Source organism: Macrotis lagotis, chromosome 1 (assembly GCF_037893015.1).
Source record: "Macrotis lagotis isolate mMagLag1 chromosome 1, bilby.v1.9.chrom.fasta, whole genome shotgun sequence".
In the NCBI taxonomy this organism is placed as follows: domain Eukaryota; kingdom Metazoa; phylum Chordata; class Mammalia; order Peramelemorphia; family Peramelidae; genus Macrotis; species Macrotis lagotis.
The window spans coordinates 408,826,932-408,845,817 of record NC_133658.1 but is presented as its reverse complement, the minus strand read 5'-3'; the positions used below and the strand labels follow the sequence as shown (position 1 = coordinate 408,845,817).

Here is an 18,886-nt window from a genome sequence, read left to right as displayed (position 1 = left end):
CTTTAAAACAAGACAACCAAGGCTTGTGCAAGGAGGGGAAAGCCCTCTGGAGTCTTAATAGATCTTGAATGCCTCCTCTTCCTCCCCCCACCCCCAATAAATGTTTTTGGTTTTGATTTTGATGTTTTTTTTTTAATATGACACATCAACCTGGGTGTCCTAAAGGGAGACCTAGATATTCTGGAATTTCTTCTTTCTGACTCATGAAACATTCCCAAATTTCATCAACAACCTCTCCAATAGAATCTGTTGAAACGTTCCTGACCCAGCCTTTCCATTCCCAAGACTACCCCCAGGTGCTCCCATTCTGAAGTCCTTGTAGCATTGATACTCTTTAGTATTTGTTTCTCATGGTAAGTTTCAGGGTGGCACAAGGGGACCTCAGAGGAAGAATAATTTCTCAGAAAATGTTGCCTTTGAATATTTCTCATTTTTCTTCCCTGAGCTATGCAGTTTTTCCATCTCATGTCTTGACACCTGGTAGTTTTCTCATGTCTTCTAATGAGAACGAGACAGAGAAAAGTAGGTGGCTTGAAAGGAGGAGAGAGGGCAGAGGTGCAATATTGTGGGTTTGTAGAGAGGTTGGTTTGTGTGTGTTTGTTTGTCTCACTTGGGGATTTTGTTTTGTTAAGTTGAGACCCACTAAATAAACTCCTGTTTTCACAGCTCACCATTCCGAAAAGCCAAAGCCTTGTATGCCTGCAAGGCTGAACATGACTCAGAGCTCTCCTTCACAGCTGGCACTGTCTTCGATAACGGTGAGTCTTCCATTCCTCCACAGGAATGGAGGCAAGGGGGAGCCCTTCACACCCTTGTAGAGGCCCTATGGGAATGGTCAGAGATATAGAAACAAAGTGGTTGAGTCCCACTTACTTGTATTTTTTCTCACTATATGACATAACAATTGTGGGCAGAGTGTGGAGAAGTACTGAGTCAAAAAAACCATCACCAGCTAGTGGATGGGGCCGTTCTTCCTCCATCCTCGTTTCTGAAAGCCCGGACCCAAGATTGGAAGGAGAGAGATGGAGACAAAGGAAGTGAATGACAGAGAGCAGGGGAATGCTTAGAAGCATGGATAGGATGTCCAGGGTCAGGAGTTTCGCCACTTGTTGGGGTGCCCAGGGGCTCACCAGGTCCTCCCTGCATTGCATCTCAGGTTCAAGGATTTATAGTCTTCACAAAACAGATGGGCATATGCTCAGCATGCCAAGGCTCATGTCCAGGAGCAGCCAGATATATGGTAGCAGATGCTGGCCCCTTCTTTAGCCCCAGGATAAGTTGCCAATTCCCTGAAGAGGGGAAACAAATAAGAATTTATTTTGTTTCTATTTAGGGCCAGGCACTGTGTGATAAATACTTTTTACAAATATTATTTTATTTGATCTTCACAATAACCTGGGAGGTTAGGTGCTGATATTATCTCCATTTATATTTGAGGAAACTGAGGCAAACTGGTTAAAGTGACTTGCCCAGGGTCTCCCAGACCCAGCACTCTATCTCCTTCCTGTCTTCCTTCACCACCCAACTAAAACTTCAACTACATGAAGACTTTCCTGTTCATTCTCACTTAATGCTAATGCCTTCACTCTGTTGATTATCTCCATTTTATACTGTTTCTTGTCTATAAATAGTTTTGTCTGTTGTCTCTTGCATTAGACTGTGAGGCCCTGGAGAACAAGGACTGCCTTTTGCTTTTCCTTGTATTTGCAGCATTTAGCATAGCATCTCCAGAGAGGGCTTGCTGAATAATTAACAAGGCCCTGTCCTGTCTCTGACTTCCACTCCTGCCCCCAGCCACCAAAGACACCCCAGCTTCAGAAGCAACAGGGAAAACTGAGTGCTGAGTAGAGCCGAGGAAAATATTGAGCCTGTTTAGATCCAAGTCCTGCCTTTCCAGGCCAGCTCATAGGATAATGTAGCTTTCAGATTGCCTTGGGCCGTCCAGCCTAGTGATTCTGAGTCTCTCTTAGGGCCCTCTCTATGTCTGTTCCCCTTTCAGATGATGTCCAACCCAGGGTCCCCCCAAACTTCATTGGTTTGGTGCTTCTTTTTATTCTCTTCATTTTTTTAATTGATAAGTATTCATTTTTTTCCTGTTTTCATTTATTTGTTTGTTTTTCCAACTCCATTATTCTCTTTATTTTTAAAGAACACAAAGTAATTTTAAGAAACACAGTGAAGCAATCCCCCATTCAGAACCAGTCTGGTCTTCACCCTGACAGAAAGTCAGGTTCTCTGGGAATTTTGACATCTCCTCCAAGTGTGGGTTGTCTGAAGTTGTTCAATTGATGAGGGTTATCATGCTAGCTCCACACAGGGGCCTGGTAGGATGAAGTGACCTTCAGGCAAATAAACTCAAAGTGTCAGATTTTCCAGGACCACCAGGCTTTCTATGTATGCAATACACATAGAGGTTGGAGAGAACAGGGCCTCTGCATATGGATGCATGGAGAGATTTAAGAGATTGCAGTATTTACAAGTAGATTCAGAGTTTAAAGGTTCATTTGCTCCAAGACTTAGCTCACAAGGGCGAGGGCCCCTACCAGGGCCAACTTGGTCTTTTACTCCAATAAAACACAATGACCCTAATACTCAGGGCTGTATCATGTAGCTTACACAGATGGGAAGTGTGTGTGTCTTAACATTATTTTATATCTCTTAAATGTAAATATATTCCATCTGTAGACTGCACAAGGAAGCCTTTTGGGCAAAAAGTTTACAGTGGGGATTGAAAGATCATACACACATACACATACACACACACACACACCAGAATGCTGCTGCACCCTGTCTGCTAATGTCCCCCAGGTCAGAGGACAATCCTGTATCCTGGACACTCTTTACATGCATCTTTCAGCAGTGGCAGAACAATAACATTTCTTAGGATGGAAAAGACAAAGGCTTTTTTAGGTCTGTTTTAGCTAGTCACAAGCCTTATCCAGGAAGCCTACAGGCTGCCAGATTAAAGGTAGGGTTCATCAGCAAGCTTCATTCAACCATCACAGGCAGTGAAGCTTACTAATTCCTCAAGGAGGCAAAGGGATAAAGTAAACAAACGTTCAAGAAGAAACTCCTCCTGTTGGCTAAGCTGCTGTGAAAGAAGGAACAGATAAGATATGGATCTAACTGCTTCTGTTGAATTCTATTCTAGGAGTTAAGTGCTGTGTATACCTCTTCTTTTTATTAATCTGTCATTTCACCCACACCCACCCCCTTGAATTATAGCATTTTAGAACTGAAAATTGCCTCAGAAATCATCCGATCCAACTCCCTCATCACAGATGAAGAAACCTGTGCTCAGAGAAATTAAATGACTTACCTTTGGTCACAGAGCTAATAGGTATCAGAGCCAAATTGTAAACTCAGTTCTACTGATTCCAAATCCAGTGGTCTTTTCACTGTACTATGCTGTTGGGGAGGGAGGGTCTTTTTCCTTAAACCAGGCTATATCAGTTCATTGCTAAAAATAATAAGGGCTGGTTAGGTTGGATTCCATAAGTAGATTAAAATCAGCTAGAAATAATCCCTCTTTCCTTGAAATCTCTCAAACCATTCTATTTGATCTGTCCTATGTACTTAATCATTTTTAATTTAATATTATATTCATCTATGTACATCTTTCTTTCCCCTACTTCTCTCTTCCTGTCCCCTGTAGTCCCTACACACACACACACACACACACACACACACACACAGGTTTCAGTGTTACATGCTTATGTGGTTTCCTTCCCCAAAGCAAATGAACAGAATGAATTGTAGAAAAAGAGGGAATAAAAATTTGAGGGGAAAGTCTGTGATTGCACAATAATTACTCCAAAAGGCTTTTGATTCCAGCTGCCTGGCTTTGAATTCAGAGTCATTGCTCCATCAGCTTTTGAACTTTGTGCTTGGAGGGAGAAATGGGCAATACTCAGAAACTAACTTCAATGCCAGCCATTGCAAATCTACTAGGAAACTGTCCACTTCACCATGTGCACCTCAGATAATAACTGGAAAGAGAAATGGTCCACTTTCTTGGGAACATTATTCATCTTTCAGCAATATGATTAGTGATACCTGGAAAAAAGTCATGTGGTATTCAATAAAATTAGGTTCTAGGGATACTTTTATCAAGACCTGAGATCAGCAAGATGCATGGACTCCCTCAGTGTGAAATAACAACATGATAACAGCTACACCCACTTTTTTTCCCCCATGGCAAAAAGCCATCCTCACCCAGCAGAACCATTGATTACCTGAGCCCTGTGACTTCAGTATACTATCTCAGGATGAAGAGTCGGGATCATTCAGCCAAAGTTCCTGCTGCCATGCCAGCTGGTGCCCTCTTGCCTGTGGGGCATCCAGTAATGGTGATTCTTCCATTATGGAAGGCACTGTGAAAAGGGAAGGGGGGAGGGGAAGGAAATTTTTTTTTTCCTTTGTAGTATCTACTTTGTGCAAAGCACTTTTTAAAAAATAACTCATCTGACCTCCTAGCAGCTCTTCCAGGTCTGTGAAATTATTATCCCCTTTTACAGTTGAGGAAACTGAGGCAGGTTATGTGACTTGCCCAGAGTCTCACAGATTCCAAGTCTCTGATGTTTGAATTTTAGGTTTGAATTTAGGTCTCTCTGTCTCCAGTCCCAGTTTTCTCTATCCACTATTCTGCCAGCTACCTTGCCAGGTATGTTATGGAAGCAACACTGGCTTTGGAGTCAGAAGACCTGGGTTCAAGTTCTGGCTTGGACAGTTATAAACATATATCTGTGGGCAAGCCAACTTTTGAGCCTGTTTCATCATCTATAATATGACACTTTTAGTGGTTCCATTGATCAATCATGTCTGGCTCTTCGGGACCCCATTATGGGTTTTTCTGGGCAAAGATACTGGAACATTTTGCCATTTCCTTCTCCAAAAAATTATGCTAAATAGAGTTTAAATGACTTGCTCAGGGCCACACAGCTAGTACATGTCCAAGGCTAGATTTGGACTCTTCCTGAATCCAGATTCAGCCTTCTTCTATCCTTTGAACCATCTCACTGCCTCCAAAAATGATGCTCAAAGGGTAGCTAGGAAGAAAAATTGCTTTGTGAAACTGTAAAATGTCCCATCATTACTTACTTGGGTGATGGCAGAGGTTGCAGGAACATTGACATTGATGAATCATGGCTCCCTTTGGGTTTTTCTACTTTAAGCCCATGAACTTGAACTAGCACAGACTTTGAAAGATAATGGCTTGCTTTTGTATCTGCACTCACAAAGAGTCAGGACTGAACAACAGCAGCTACATTTTTAAGCCCAGCACAGGGATCATCTTTCCTGGTATATATTTTCCCTGATCCTCCTCCAGTAGAATTATCTCTCTTTCTTTGAATTGTTTGTAGATTTAGAGTTAGAAGGAAACTAGAAGGTCATTAGACACAAAACCCTCATTTTAGTTAGGCCCAGAGAGGCTGAGTGATTTACCTACAGTCACACAGGTAGTAAGAGTCAGAGAGAGGACCCAAAGCCAAGTCCTCTGACTCCAAATCCATCGTTCTTTCTCCCATAGCACACTTCCTAGGAAAAGGCATAGCTTATTCTGATGGGGTTGGAGGAGCCTAGTAGGAATCTTCTGGGCACCTTCTTCCACCTGGCTGCTTGTTGAATCCATCGGATGCATATACATCGATGCCTAGCGTTTGTTTTGGAAGTGTGGCTGCAGTCGTTAGGGAAGAGCCTGGTGTCAGCAGCAGCCTTCAGCATTCATCATATGTTTGCTGTGCTGGAGAGCTGCCCAAGGTTATGCCTACAAACACCTCATGTACATAAATAGAATTCTTCCTCCCTCAGACGTTAAGTGTTTATTGGGTATCCATGAGGTGCAAAGCTAGAAACAATGGATGGTCCTGTTTGTACATTCTGTGCTCCATCCAGACTGTTCTCAGACCTCACGCTGCCTCCCCCACCTCCATATTTTCTTACTCACTGCCCTCCATCTCCCCCTCCCTCCAGACCCTTCAATTTCAACCTACTAATTTTAATCCTTTTCCCATGTCAGTCTTCTTGCTTTGTGGAAATGTAAACTGCCCATCAGTGCTTTGGTGATTTCAATTGGTAGATTTGGAGATTTTTCCATCTTCTTGGTTGGCAAGAACATCAACATTGATGGGATCACAGCTCTCTAAAGTTCCAATCCAGGGATCATTTTCCCTGGAATATATCTTCCCCGGGCCCTCCTCAATTAGAAAGGAGTTTTCTTTTTTCGAACATCTTTTGGAAAGGTCTCATGCCTCCTGACCTCTGCATAGAATCATTTTTTATTCTTGGATATTATAGTTATTTGTATACATCTCATTTGTCCACCAGATATAAATTCTATGAGTTTTTCTCTTTGTGATCCTAGGTTCAAATGACCTGTAGGAAACTGGACAAGGCCCATTAAACTTGAATGATATTTCCTTATATATAAAATGAGGAGAGTTGGTTCACTGGGCCTAGCATCAGGAACAACTGAGCTCAATTATAGTGGCATGAACTTACTAGTTTGCCTCTGGGCAAGTCCTTTAACCTCTGCCTCAAGTTTCCTCAACTCCAAAATGCAATACAGTAAAACCAACATCACACTTCTGAACCTCCTATTTTCTTCTGTGTGTGGGGTTTTTTGTTTTTGTTTTTGCAAGGCAATGAAATGAAGAAACTTAATATGCACAAGGTCACACAGCTAAGTGAGTATTAAGTGTCTGAGGCCAGGTTTGAACTCAGGCCCTCCCCATTCCAGGACCAGTGCTCTATCTACTGTGTATGATTTAAATATTTCATTACTATCCATACTATCACTATCCATACCCTTTATTCCTTTAATAGCATTCCCTCAACTCCCCAAAACAACAAAAAGCCTCCCTCTAACAAATAAGTAAAATACATGTCACATCCTAAATCTTACTTCATCAGCCTCCTAGGGTAGTGATTGCTTCTTGAGGCTTTCACAGATCCTGTCCTTTAGAGTTACAGTGTTATATAAATTTGTGCTCTTAATTCTACTCTTTTCACTCTATGTATTGCCACACATCTTTCCAAATTTTACTAAATCCAACCCCTCCATTTCTTTCTTTCTTTTTTTTTTAAGATTTTTGCAAGGCAAATGGGGTTAAGTGGCTTGCCCAAGGCCACACAGCTAGGTAATTATTAAGTGTCTGAGACCAGGTTTGAACCCAGGTACTCCTGACTCCAAGGCCGGTGCTTTATCCACTACGCCACCTAGCCACCCCAACGCCACCTAGCTGCCCCCATTTCTTTCATATAACATTCCTTTTCATTCATGCTCCATAATTTGTTCAGCCATTCCTCACCTGATGGGTGTTCACATTACTTTTTATTGGTTTGGTTTTTTGTTTTGTTTTGGAGAGGGTTGCTGTAAAAAAGGGTACTACATTAAATATTCTTGCATCCTTTCTCTCTGTCTTTAATCTTGTTCATGTCTGATGCCATGTGACCCCATTTTAGAGTTTTCTTGGGAAAGATTTTGTAATAGTTTGCCTTTTCTTTTACCATCTTATTTTATAATGAGGAAACTCAGACAAATAGGGTTAAATGACCTTTCTAGGGTCATATAGCTACTGCCTAGGGCCAGATTTGAATTCAGGTTATCTTGCTGCCAGACTAAGTACCACCCCTGTCTTTAATCTAGCTGAAGTATATATCTAGTAGAGATGTTACTGAGTCAAAGTGAATTCACAGTTTAGTTGCAAACTGCTTTCCTTGGTGGACTAATTCATAATTCTACTAAGTAGTGCATTAGTGTGCTAGTTTTCCTATGGCCTCTCCAAAAGTTTATTTTCTTTTTTCATCATCTTTGCCAATCTAATAAGCATGAGGTTTTTGTTTGGATGTTCATTTCCTCTATTAATGATCTAGAAGTTTTTAAAATATTGTTGTTGATAGCTTGCATTTCTTTTTTTTAATGAGATTTCTCTATGGCAAAGTGATTTTTTAAATTTATTTTTATTAAAGATATTATTTGAGTTTTACATTTTTCCCCCAATCTTGCTTCCCTCCCCCCCACAGAAAGCACTCTGTCAGTCTTTACTTTGTTTCCATGTTGTACCTTATTCCAAATTGGGTGTGATGAGAGAGAAATCATATCCTTGAAGAGAAGTCTAAGAGGTAACAAGATCAGACAATAAGCTATCTGTTTTTTTTCTAAATTAAAGGGAATAGTCCTTGCACTTTGTTCAAACTTCACAGCTCCTTATCTGGATACAGATGGCACTCTCCTTTGCAGACAGCCCAAAATTGTTCCCGATTGTTGCACTGATGGAATGAGCAAGTCCTTCAAAGGTTGAATATCACTCCCATGTTGCTGTTAGGGTGTACAGTGTTTTTCTTGTTCTGCTCATCTCACTCAGCATCAGTTCATGCAAATCCCTCCAGGTTTCCCTGAAATCCCGTCCCTCCTGGTTTCTAATAGAACAGTAGTCTTCCAATGACATACATATACCAGTTTGCTAAGCCATTCCCCAATTGAAGGACGTTTACTGGATTTCCAATTCTTTGCCACCACAAACAGGGCTGCTATAAATATTTTTGTACAAGTAATGTTTTTACCCTTTTCCCTCATCTCTTCAGGGTATAGACCCAGTAGCGGTATTGCTGGGTATGCTCATTTTTGTTGCCCTTTGGGCGTAGTTCCAAATTTCTCTCCAGAAAGGCTGGATGAGTTTACAGCTCCACCAACAGTGTAATAGTGTCCCAGATTTCCCACATCCCTTCCAATAATGATCATTATCCTTCCTGGTCATACTGGCCAATCTGAGAGGTGTGAGGTGGTACCTCAGAGAAGCTTTAATTTGCATTTCTCTAATAATTAATGATTTAGAGCATTTTTTCATATGGCTATGGATTACTTTGATCTCCTCATCTATAAATTGCCTTTACATATCCTTTGACCATTTGTCAATTGGGGAATGGCTTTTTGTTTTAAAAATATGACTCAGTTATCTGTATATTTTAGAAATGAGTCCTTTGTCAGAATCATTAGTTGTAAAGATTGTTTCCCAATTTACTACATTTCTTTTGATCTTGGTTACAGTGGTTTTATCTGTGCAAAAGCTTTTTAATTTAATGTAATCGAAATCATCTAATTGGTTTTTGGTGATGTTCTCCAACTCTTCCTTAGTCATAAACTGTTCCCCTTTCCATAGATCTGACAGGTAGACTAGTCCTTGATCTTCTAATTAGCTTATTGTATTGTTTTTTTATGTCTATGTCCTGTAACCATTTGGATCTTATCTTGGTAAAGGGTGTGAGGTGTTGGTCTAATCTAAGTTTCTTCCATACTAACTTCCAATTTTCCCAGAAATTTTTATCAAAGAGGGAGTTTTTATCCCAATGGCCAGACTCTTTGGGTTTAATCAAACAGCCAATTACTATAGTCATCTCCTGCTTTTACACCTAGTCTATTCCACTGGTCCACCACTCTGTTTCTTAGCCAATACCAAATAGTTTTCATGGATAGCTTGCATTTCTTGATTTGAATAAATTCCTTTTGACCATTTGTATTTTGGCTCTTTTTCAGTTGTATGGATATCAGGACTTTATCAAAGGAATTTACCGCAAAAAAAAAAATTGCTCCTAGTTATTTGTTCCCCCTCCCCCCCAAAAAAAGAACAACAAACTTTTCACTTTTATATAATCAAAATGGTCCGTTTAGGTTTTTTTATTCATTCATGTCCAGACAGATAATTCTTCAATTTACAGAGACAAAAACTGAGGTCCAGAGAAAGAAAGTGACATGTCCAGGTTCAAATAATAATTAGGATAGGTTGAATTTGAAGATATACCTGTTCAGTTTTCTAGCTACCCCATAACACAATGCTTTTTATTTAGGACATGTTTACATTGGGATATTGTTGTAGCATAGGTTATGAAATACCAGTCCAAATTTCTCTCAGCATGCATTCCAATTTTCTCAGCAGTTTTCATCAGTTATTCTTTACCCCCAATAAGTTAATCTTTGGGTCTGCTAAAACACTGTGTTACCTCTGTGTTCAGTTGCTTCTGGTTATTATGCTCCTAATTTCCTGTTTTTTTTTTAAACTAGTACCAAGTTTATCATTTTTGTAAAATATCTTGTTAAGATTGTAGTCACATTTTTTTAATTCCTAGGTTTGCTGGTAAGTGACTTTTATGCATTTCATAGTAATTTTGCTTTTTCTACATTTCCTAGGGTTTATTGGTAATAGACTAATGTTGCATGTGAGAGCTTATCTTCTGTCTTGAAGTAATTGTTTTTGGGATTTAAAAAAAAACTCAATCTATAGGATTTTTTTTTTTTTGCAAGGCAAACAGGGTTAAGTGGCTTGCCCAAGGCCACACAGCTAGGTAATTATTGTCTGAGACCAGATTTGAACCCAGGTACTCCTGACTCCACGACCGGTGCTTTATCCACTATGCCACCTAGCTGCCCATATAGGATTTTCTAAATAAAAAATCAGTCATATACATAAAACCAAGTTTTAGTGCCTCTTGTGTTTATTCCCTCCATTTCTTTTTATCTTGTTGCTGTAGATAACATTTTTAGAACTATATTAAATTACTTTGGTGACAGTGTACATTCTTGCTTTACCCCTGATCTTTTTGGAAAGGTCCCTGAGAGCTTTTCTCCATTACAGATAATGCCATTTAGAAAGATACTATTTACCAAAGTCAGGAAAATTCCATTTTTCCTTTGCTTTTTATTTCACTGGATTAGGTAGTAGAAACATAATTTTCTCTAAAATGGAGATGATAGAATAACATTTTTTACTCTCACAATTTTTGCAAATAGTTTATATAATATTAGAGCTAATTGTTCTTTTGGGAGTTCTTTTGTGACTTGTTCAGTTGCTTTTTCTGAAATTGGGCTAATTTGAATTCTCCATTTATTGTGCCTTTAAGCTTAAGTATTTTCTATTTTTCCCCCTAATTCTTCTGTTAAATTACCTGTTTTCTTTGCATATTTGGACAATGATTTTTAAATTTTTCCTTTATTTTCTCTTCATCTGTTATGAATTTTTTACTATTTTGATTACTATTTTGACAAATTCCTTCTCTTTTTAAAATTAGAGAATGTGTTATTTATTAGTTTTTTTCCCTTCCAAAAACTAAGATTTAGCTTTATTTATCAATTCAATAGGTTTCATTTTTGGTTTCAATTATGTTTCTCTATTGATTTTAGAATTTCTATTTTTGGATTTTTTGAAGTAGAATTGTGTCTTTTAGGGTTTTGGGGGGGTTTTTTTGTTTATTCAGTGATTAGTTCTTAATTTGAATTCTTCAAGTGCCCTTGTTGATAGACGGGTCTTTTAATGTATAGTAGCTGATACAAACATATTTAATACTTCTGCTTTTCTGCAATTGTATATAAAGTTTTGTATCTTTAGATCCTGATCAGTTTTTGCAAACATGCCATGAGTATCTGAGAAATATGTATTCTCTTTTGAATTTCCCTCTTGAAAAAAAAAAAAAGAATTTAAAGGAGAGAAAAAGTCAAGCAGGATTAACCCAACACATCAGCTGAGTCTGACACTATTTACACTATTTGATACTCATAGTCCCTGACATATGCAAAGAGGGGGAAGGAAGTACAATTTTTTTTCATCTCTTCTTTGAGGTTAGTTTCAGTTATAAATAAATATACATCAAGTAAGGTAGAAGCTGTAATATTTTACTTTATAGTTATATGAGTGTCATGTCCTCAACAAACATTTATTAACCCTCTACTATTTGCAAACTATTACTCTGGATTTGGGAGTTGTGTCAAAAATCAAACAATTCTTGTGTACAAAGAATTTAAATTTTTCTTTCTAGAAATTCTTCCCTTCCTTTATTTTCTTAGCACCTTCACAATCAAAAGCCCTCTTCTTCCTCCTTCCATTGAAATGTTCAGAATTAATCTTCACATCACAGTATCACAATCTTCTGTGACCCTATCTGGTTTCCATCAACTTTTCAGTAGGCAAGGAAGATACATTTTAATTTGTAACATCATGATCAAACTTTATGGAAGCCACTGTGAGAATGAAAAGATTATTATGGAAACTCTGTTGAATTAACTCAACCTTGCATCTCTTGGAATCCCTATCTTCTTTGAAGACTCAATGTAGGAAGACTTTGCAGACTCTTCTGCAGGAAGATTTTCCTAGCTCCCTCTCCAACTACAGCCTGAGGCTACCTCCCATTGAATCTTTATTGATCTTGTATGTACTGAGGTTATTGTCTGTCTCCCCCTTTAGAATGTTTGCTTTTCCTTTATATCCTAATCCCTGAGCATAGTATTCAGTCCACTGAGCACAATCCAGACCACTGTAGATACATAATACATAGGTCATCCATCTGCTTTCATAGAACCTAATCTGGTTGGGGCATCAGGATGGCTGAGTGGATGGAGCCCTGGGCCTGGAGTCAGGAAGACCTGAGTTCATCCTTAATTAGCTGTGTGACCCTGGGCAAGTAACTTGTTAAGTTCAGTCACTTGCAAAATGGAGGTCACATAAGGTTGCTATTAGAATCAAATGAGATAATATTTGTAAAAACACAATGCCTATCTCATAGTAGATTACTATATAAATAAATGCTTGCTTCCCTTACCCCCCACATAAGGCAACACTCAAGAAAAACCTAAGAGCAATACTCATAAATGACTCAATGCTAAAATGAATGAAAAAGATGCAGCTGAAAATGACATTCTCAGAATTATAAAGAAACTTTGGAGGTCATCTTGTCCAATTCCCTTATTTTACAGATGAGGAAATGAGACCCCAGTGAAAAGAAGCAACTTGCCCAAGGTCACCCAGCTAGTAAGTGACAAACCCAAGCCTGGGTACCAGGCCAAGTACTTTCCCCTCTGCTGCCACTGTTTCTCTTAAGTGTTATAGGAATTCAAAAAAGGAAGATGGAAGATGGATTGGAATCACAAGGGACAGTTCCGTGAACTAGGCAGGACATGAAGGATAATAATTATGATGACTAATATGCATAAAGTGCTAATCATGTACCAGATACTCTGTTACAATTATTATTTCCTTTGATTGTCAGAAAATTGAGGCAGATAGAAGTTAGGTGACTTAGCCAGAGTCCCACAGCTAATAAGTGTCTGAGGCTGAATTTGTACTCTGATTTAAATAAAAGATGGGCAAGATCAGGAGGAGAAAGATGAGGGAAAACTACTGGGAGCCCCCCTCTAGAATGTTGCCATACCAAGATGGCACCTGTTAAAGAGTCATCTGGTATTGGTGCCACTGTTTGCATGCTTCTTGGTTGCATGGTCGTATCAGCTCCCTCATCTTTATTGTTAATTGGCATCTTAGCTGTGCCTTACTGCTACTTTCCAAGCTCATCTATTGCATGATTTCTCCAGGGTGCCACCATATTAGCAATAATGTCTTTGAATAGCTGTATTAAGGATATTGCCCTGCATGATATGATGGAAAGAGCACTGATTTGAAGAACTTGAGCTTGAATCTTGACTTTGAAAATTAGCTTCCTCTGTGGGACTTTGGATAATTAATTGTTCTTTTCAAAAATGAAGGGAGTGGGGGTGGCTAGGTGGCACAGTGGATAAAGCACCAGTCTTGGAGTCAGGAGTACCTAGGTTCAAATCTGGTCTCAGACACTTAATAATTACCTAGCTGTGTGGCCTTGGGCAAGCCACTTAACCCCATTTGCCTTGCAAAAAAAACAATGAAGGGAGTGAATTAGATGATTTCCAAGTCTCACTCCAACTACAGTCTTGAGATCTTGAATCTGGACAAAAAGTTTTGTCGAAGATTTTATTATTTGAGAGTTTAAGATTTCTTGAAGTTGGGTTGGACCTAGGGTCTTCCCAGATTTTGATGATAAAATGAAGAGTGAGGTATTAGGTTAAGAGTTATCCAAAAGATGGGAATTGCCTTACAGTGCAAGTCGGAGGTGAGTACTTAAGTATTGGGAGAAATCTGGCATCTGAAAGATTTGGGTTTCTTTCTAAGTTGTAAGGGTATTGGTCTCAGGGGCAGTTTTTCAGCTGCCAGATGCTATATTGTGGTATAGAGAGGTATGGATTGGATTTGTGTATCTTTTTCATTGAAGCTCTAGATCACAAAAGATATTTAGTTAGGTTCAAACTTTTCTGGTGAATTCGGTTAAATGACCTATTAAGTAGGGCCTAGTTTTAAGAGCAAGCACATTGTGCTTGGGAGTAGTGAAAGCAAAAAAAAAAATTTTTTTCCATAAGTTTTTTTTTTTAGAGGTTTAGTGTTTTCTTTATTGTTTAGTGTTTTCTTAAAGTATTTTTTCCTACTTCCTCTTTATAGATACTGACAAAGGTCCAAAGCCCAGCAGCTACTTTGGAGCTTTTCCCAGAGTTCAGTATCTGAGCATTGTGCAAGGAAATTGATGGCATAGTCACCACAGGAAGGAGATAGAGGGAAAAGCTTTGACCCTCTCTCTTCCAAAGAGGAATTTAGGTCTAGAAGAGGGCTGGGATAATTTTGATCTTATAAATCTGGGTGCTCCTCCACCTCTCTTTTCTTTTTTTTCCATTGTCTCCTTTCTGGACTTCTTGCTCCATCCTCTTCCCAGTCCTGAGCCAGGTTTATATGGTAGCTCACTAGTGGAAGTAGTTTTCTAAAACAAGTACAGGAAGTCACTTAATTAGCTTGGGGAGGGGAGTAGGGGAAACTTAATTCTCTCAAAACAATCTTAGAAAATTAGAGTTTCCCTGATAGACAAGAAATGAATGCCCTTGCTCTCTCCCCAGAGTGAGACTTATACAATCAGTGTTGAAACATCAATATCCCTTTCACAGTCCTTCCTTCCTTCTTTCCTTCCTCCAGCTTTTGGCTACTCTGCAAATTCAACAAGGCTTATATAATCCTTTCATCACCACAATGGTTTCCATAGAGACTGATTATGATGTCAGAAATGAGACTGTATCTTCTTTGCCTGTTGAAAAGTCGAAGCCAACCAAATAAGATCAAGGAAGGTTGTGACCCTGAGAAATAAAGACTAATTTTGAACTTTACTTTGGAAGAAGGAAGAGGAGGGCTTTCAGTTTGTGAGGGTGCCAAGGAAAAGAAGGAAAGGAGGAACTTAGAGCAAAAGAGACTCCTTGAGGACAGGGACTCTTCATTTTTGCCTTTGCATTCTGAATACCTTAATACAGTGGCTTGCAAATACTTGGTGTTTAATAAATGCTTGTTAAGGATACAGTGTCAGCAACATAAAAAAACCAACTCATGAATATATATGTGAATATAAAACCAAGATTGGCTCCAAAGAAGAAATGAAAAAAATGCACTTTCCTCCCTTTACAGAGGAGAAGGTAGTGAAGGGTAGATTATTACACATACTATCAGACTCATTTAATGAGTTGCCTAGTTCCATTAAATTTTTGCCCCCTTCCCACCTAAACCACCCCACCACCACTGACTCTCTGAATTGGAAAGGGATTTATATAGAATTAGAATGTATAAAAAGAGATCAAAAGAAATTAATTGAATGAAGTTCAAAAGGAAAAAAATGTACCAGTGTAGAAAACTAGAAGGGAATTTGACAATAGGGGTAAGGATTTAGAGAAAAATGAAATGTATAACCAGGAAGAAAACCATGGAACTGTAGCCAGACTAGTTGTTAAGGTTTATTGCTCTAAGGTTCATGCCAAAGAAAGAATACCTATATAATTTCATTCAGTAAATCTTGGTTTGAGGAAGGTATCTCAAAAGTTTTAGTGCAGTTCTAAGCTTCCCAATTAATAAAGTTTATTAAAACCATAACAGACTAAACCCATACAAAGACTTTTGGAACACCCTTCATAAATAACCTAAGTAACCTCTAACCAGAACCATTCTTGAAAGTAGAGGGAACCTTTTGAAACTCAACATGTACTGACTAATATAGAAATATGTTTAAGATGATTGTACATGTGTAACATATCAGATTACTCGCTGTCTTGGGGAGGGGAGGGAAGAGAGGAAGAAAGAAAAATGTGGACCTCAAAATCTAACAAAAACGAATGTTGAAAACTGTCTTTATGTTTAATTAGAATTAAAAAAAAAGAAACAACATTTCAAGCTTGGACTCATCATCCTTCCAACTTTACCCTAATTTCTCTGGGAAGATTGGTGGTGCTATGTATAAGAAATAAACATTCAGGTTTAGAAACTAAGAGTCATCTTTTACTCTCCCTCAGCCCTCACATCCATTTGCCAAGCCCTACAGGGTCTACCACCATAAGCATTGCTTATGTTTATCTCCTCTCCATTTACTCTACCACCATTCTGCTTCAGACCCTTTTCTTTTGTCTACCCTTATCTAACCAATTGTTATTGTTCAGTAGTGTCCATCTCTTGATGACCCCATTTGTGGTTTGTTTTGTTATGTTTGTGTTAGGGTTAAGAGATTTGCCCAGGTTCACATAGCTAATAAAATAGCAAGTGTCTCTGGCCGGATTTGAACCGAGGTCATCCTGACTCCAGGGTCAGTGCGTTAATCCACTGCACTACCTAGTTGCCGCTGGGATTTTCTTGATAGACATAATAAAGTAGTTTGCCATTTCCTTTGCTAGCTCATTTTACAGATGGCAACTGAAGCAAAAAAGTTAAATGACTTGCCCAGGGTCACACAGGTAGTAAATGTCTGTGACCAGAGTTGAACTCGGTAAGATGAGTCTTCCTGAGTCTAAGCCTGGCATGCTATTTGCCTGGTTGCACCAATTAGCTACCCTCATTTAAGCAGTAACCTCCTCCTCATTAATATTCCTATCCCTATATCTTCTGTATCAGGCTCACCCTTTTAATAAATTTTATTAAAATCATTTTATTGAGAACTTAACCAATACAAATATTTTTGATATGTACAGATAAGAAAATAAAATTAGATGGGAAACTAAATTCCTTTTTTTAAAGAAATTTTTGTATCTATATTAAATTTAACATGGCAACCAACAGAATTGTTCTTTCTTTTCCCTTTCCAAATTTGATTTTGCATTGTTTAGTATGGTTTCTATTTTTTATATCATATTTTTCAGTTTTATAATAAATTCAGATAATTTAGTTTCAACACTAGCCTGTTTGGTTTTATCTCTTTCAGAACTTCCTTTTGTTCTTTTTTGTGGACTTTTTTCCTTTTTTTTTTTTTTGTTATGCAAACATAGTCAAGTAAAACAAATACAAGCATTGGACAAGTCTAAAAATATGTCTTCTTTGCATTTTAAAAAATGTTTTTTTGATGCTTTTTTACCCTTCACATTTATCACTCCCCAGTAACTCACTCCTCACTCTTTAAATATAATCCCTTCCTTGTAACATCTTTCCCACAGCTACTAAAATTAACTTCCTATTGCAAAAATCTGGCCATCTCCTTTACTCCAAACCCTATTGCCTACAGACTAAAGTGCAAATTTCTTAGCCTGACTTGTAAGGTGTTACCCAATCTCCCTCCAACCTATCTTTCTAGATTCATTTCTTATTATTACCCCCACTTCATGAACCTTATGTTCCCATTATGATAACCTTTCCCCATACTAGGAATCACTCTTCCTCTTGTCAAAATCTTCCCTTTCCCTCAGTACACAATACAAGTATCCCTTCCTCCTTTGGATACTTTCTTATTAATAAGTGGAAGCCAGTTTTTTTTTGTTTCTATCGCAATCTATCTTGCATGATAAAGTGTTTGCATACATGTTACATTCCTCTTCCCAAAAGATTGCAAGTTCCTTGAGGCCAGAATATGTAGTTTTTTCATTTCTGTGTAAAATGCTTGCTAGAACATTTCACCAGGATGATTAAAGTATAAGCATCTTACAGACTTATATACAGTATCCTTTATCTCTCCTATAGCTCTCTGCACCTAGTACAATGTATTTGGACATAGTTGGCCCTGGACAAATGTTTATTGGGGGAATTAAACCATTAATGTTTCCTCTTTTTTCTTTTCCCATCCTTTACAGTTCATCCATCTCAGGAGCCTGGCTGGTTAGAGGGAACTCTGAATGGGAAGACAGGATTAATCCCAGAGAACTACGTTGAGTTTGTCTAACTTTGGACACCCGAGCAATACTGCTGAATGTTACATGGTATCCATGACAACTGCCGATCAGGGTGCAATAGATCATTTCTCTCAGGTGTGGAGAAATGCAGGGCGATGGACTCTTTTTCCTCTCTGTCAAAATGAATGTTTCTGTAAATCTTGTGTCCCTGTTTCCTTCATCATCTCAGCTGATAGGCATCAGTGCTTCAAGTGATGGAATCAGCCTTGCCCAGAAGATGGCTGGGGTCTGTGACATTGATGGACAGCTTTTAATGAGACCATTTCCTCTCAAACACTCCAAGAAGAAAAGATCCATTCTCTTTCTGGGGTAATCTGAGCATAGAGCTCCAGGATAGACAGATAGATATAGTTGTCCCAAAAGCCCAAGAGATGGGGGAAGGAGACTAACTGGCCAGAAGCAGGGGGGGGGGTGTCTCTTTCTCTCTGAGGGTGGGGATGGGCTTCTGCTTTTGTTTACAGTAAGATTTTTCTTCATTCCACAAGACCCACTCTGCTCATGGGCAAGCTACCATTTGTCTGACCTTGGGATGGGAAGGGGTTAAGGTATTGTTTACATAATTTCCAGCCACTCACTATTTCTGTAGCTGTTTGCCCATCCTTAGCCTAACTCTGTCCAATCTTCTCACAGGAGGGAGCACACACCTCCTCCGGCAAAGCCCTATCTCTTCAACTGAGGGTTGTGGATCACCTGGTAACCACAGCAACTTGGTCTGCTGCAAAACAAACAAACAAAGAAAACACAATCTCTAAAACATATTATTCCCCTTCATTTGGTCTTTTCCTTCACCCCCAGCATTGGTATCTTTTCCTAATGATTTTAAAGAACTACCTTACAGTAGAGGAACTTGAATGGTCTTAA

The 18,886-nt window shown here is 38.8% G+C and overlaps 1 protein-coding gene across 4 annotated transcripts in view; it reads left to right on the top strand.

Moving 5' to 3' along the window:
• The window catches only part of ARHGAP26 (Rho GTPase activating protein 26), a 504,960-nt gene extending 486,535 nt beyond the window's left edge, over nucleotides 1–18,425 (top strand). For 3 of the 4 annotated variants that reach the window (XM_074212710.1, XM_074212712.1, XM_074212709.1), the window contains 2 exons: nucleotides 667–758; nucleotides 17,927–18,425. In XM_074212710.1, coding sequence (XP_074068811.1) covers nucleotides 667–758; nucleotides 17,927–18,015 — 181 coding nt within the window. In that variant the 3' untranslated portion in view covers nucleotides 18,016–18,425. Of the gene's footprint in view, nucleotides 1–666; nucleotides 759–12,742; nucleotides 12,798–17,926 lie in introns of all 4 variants that reach the window. The other variant, XM_074212711.1, reaches the window with a different exon arrangement.
• The last annotated feature ends 461 nt before the right edge of the window (nucleotides 18,426–18,886 follow it).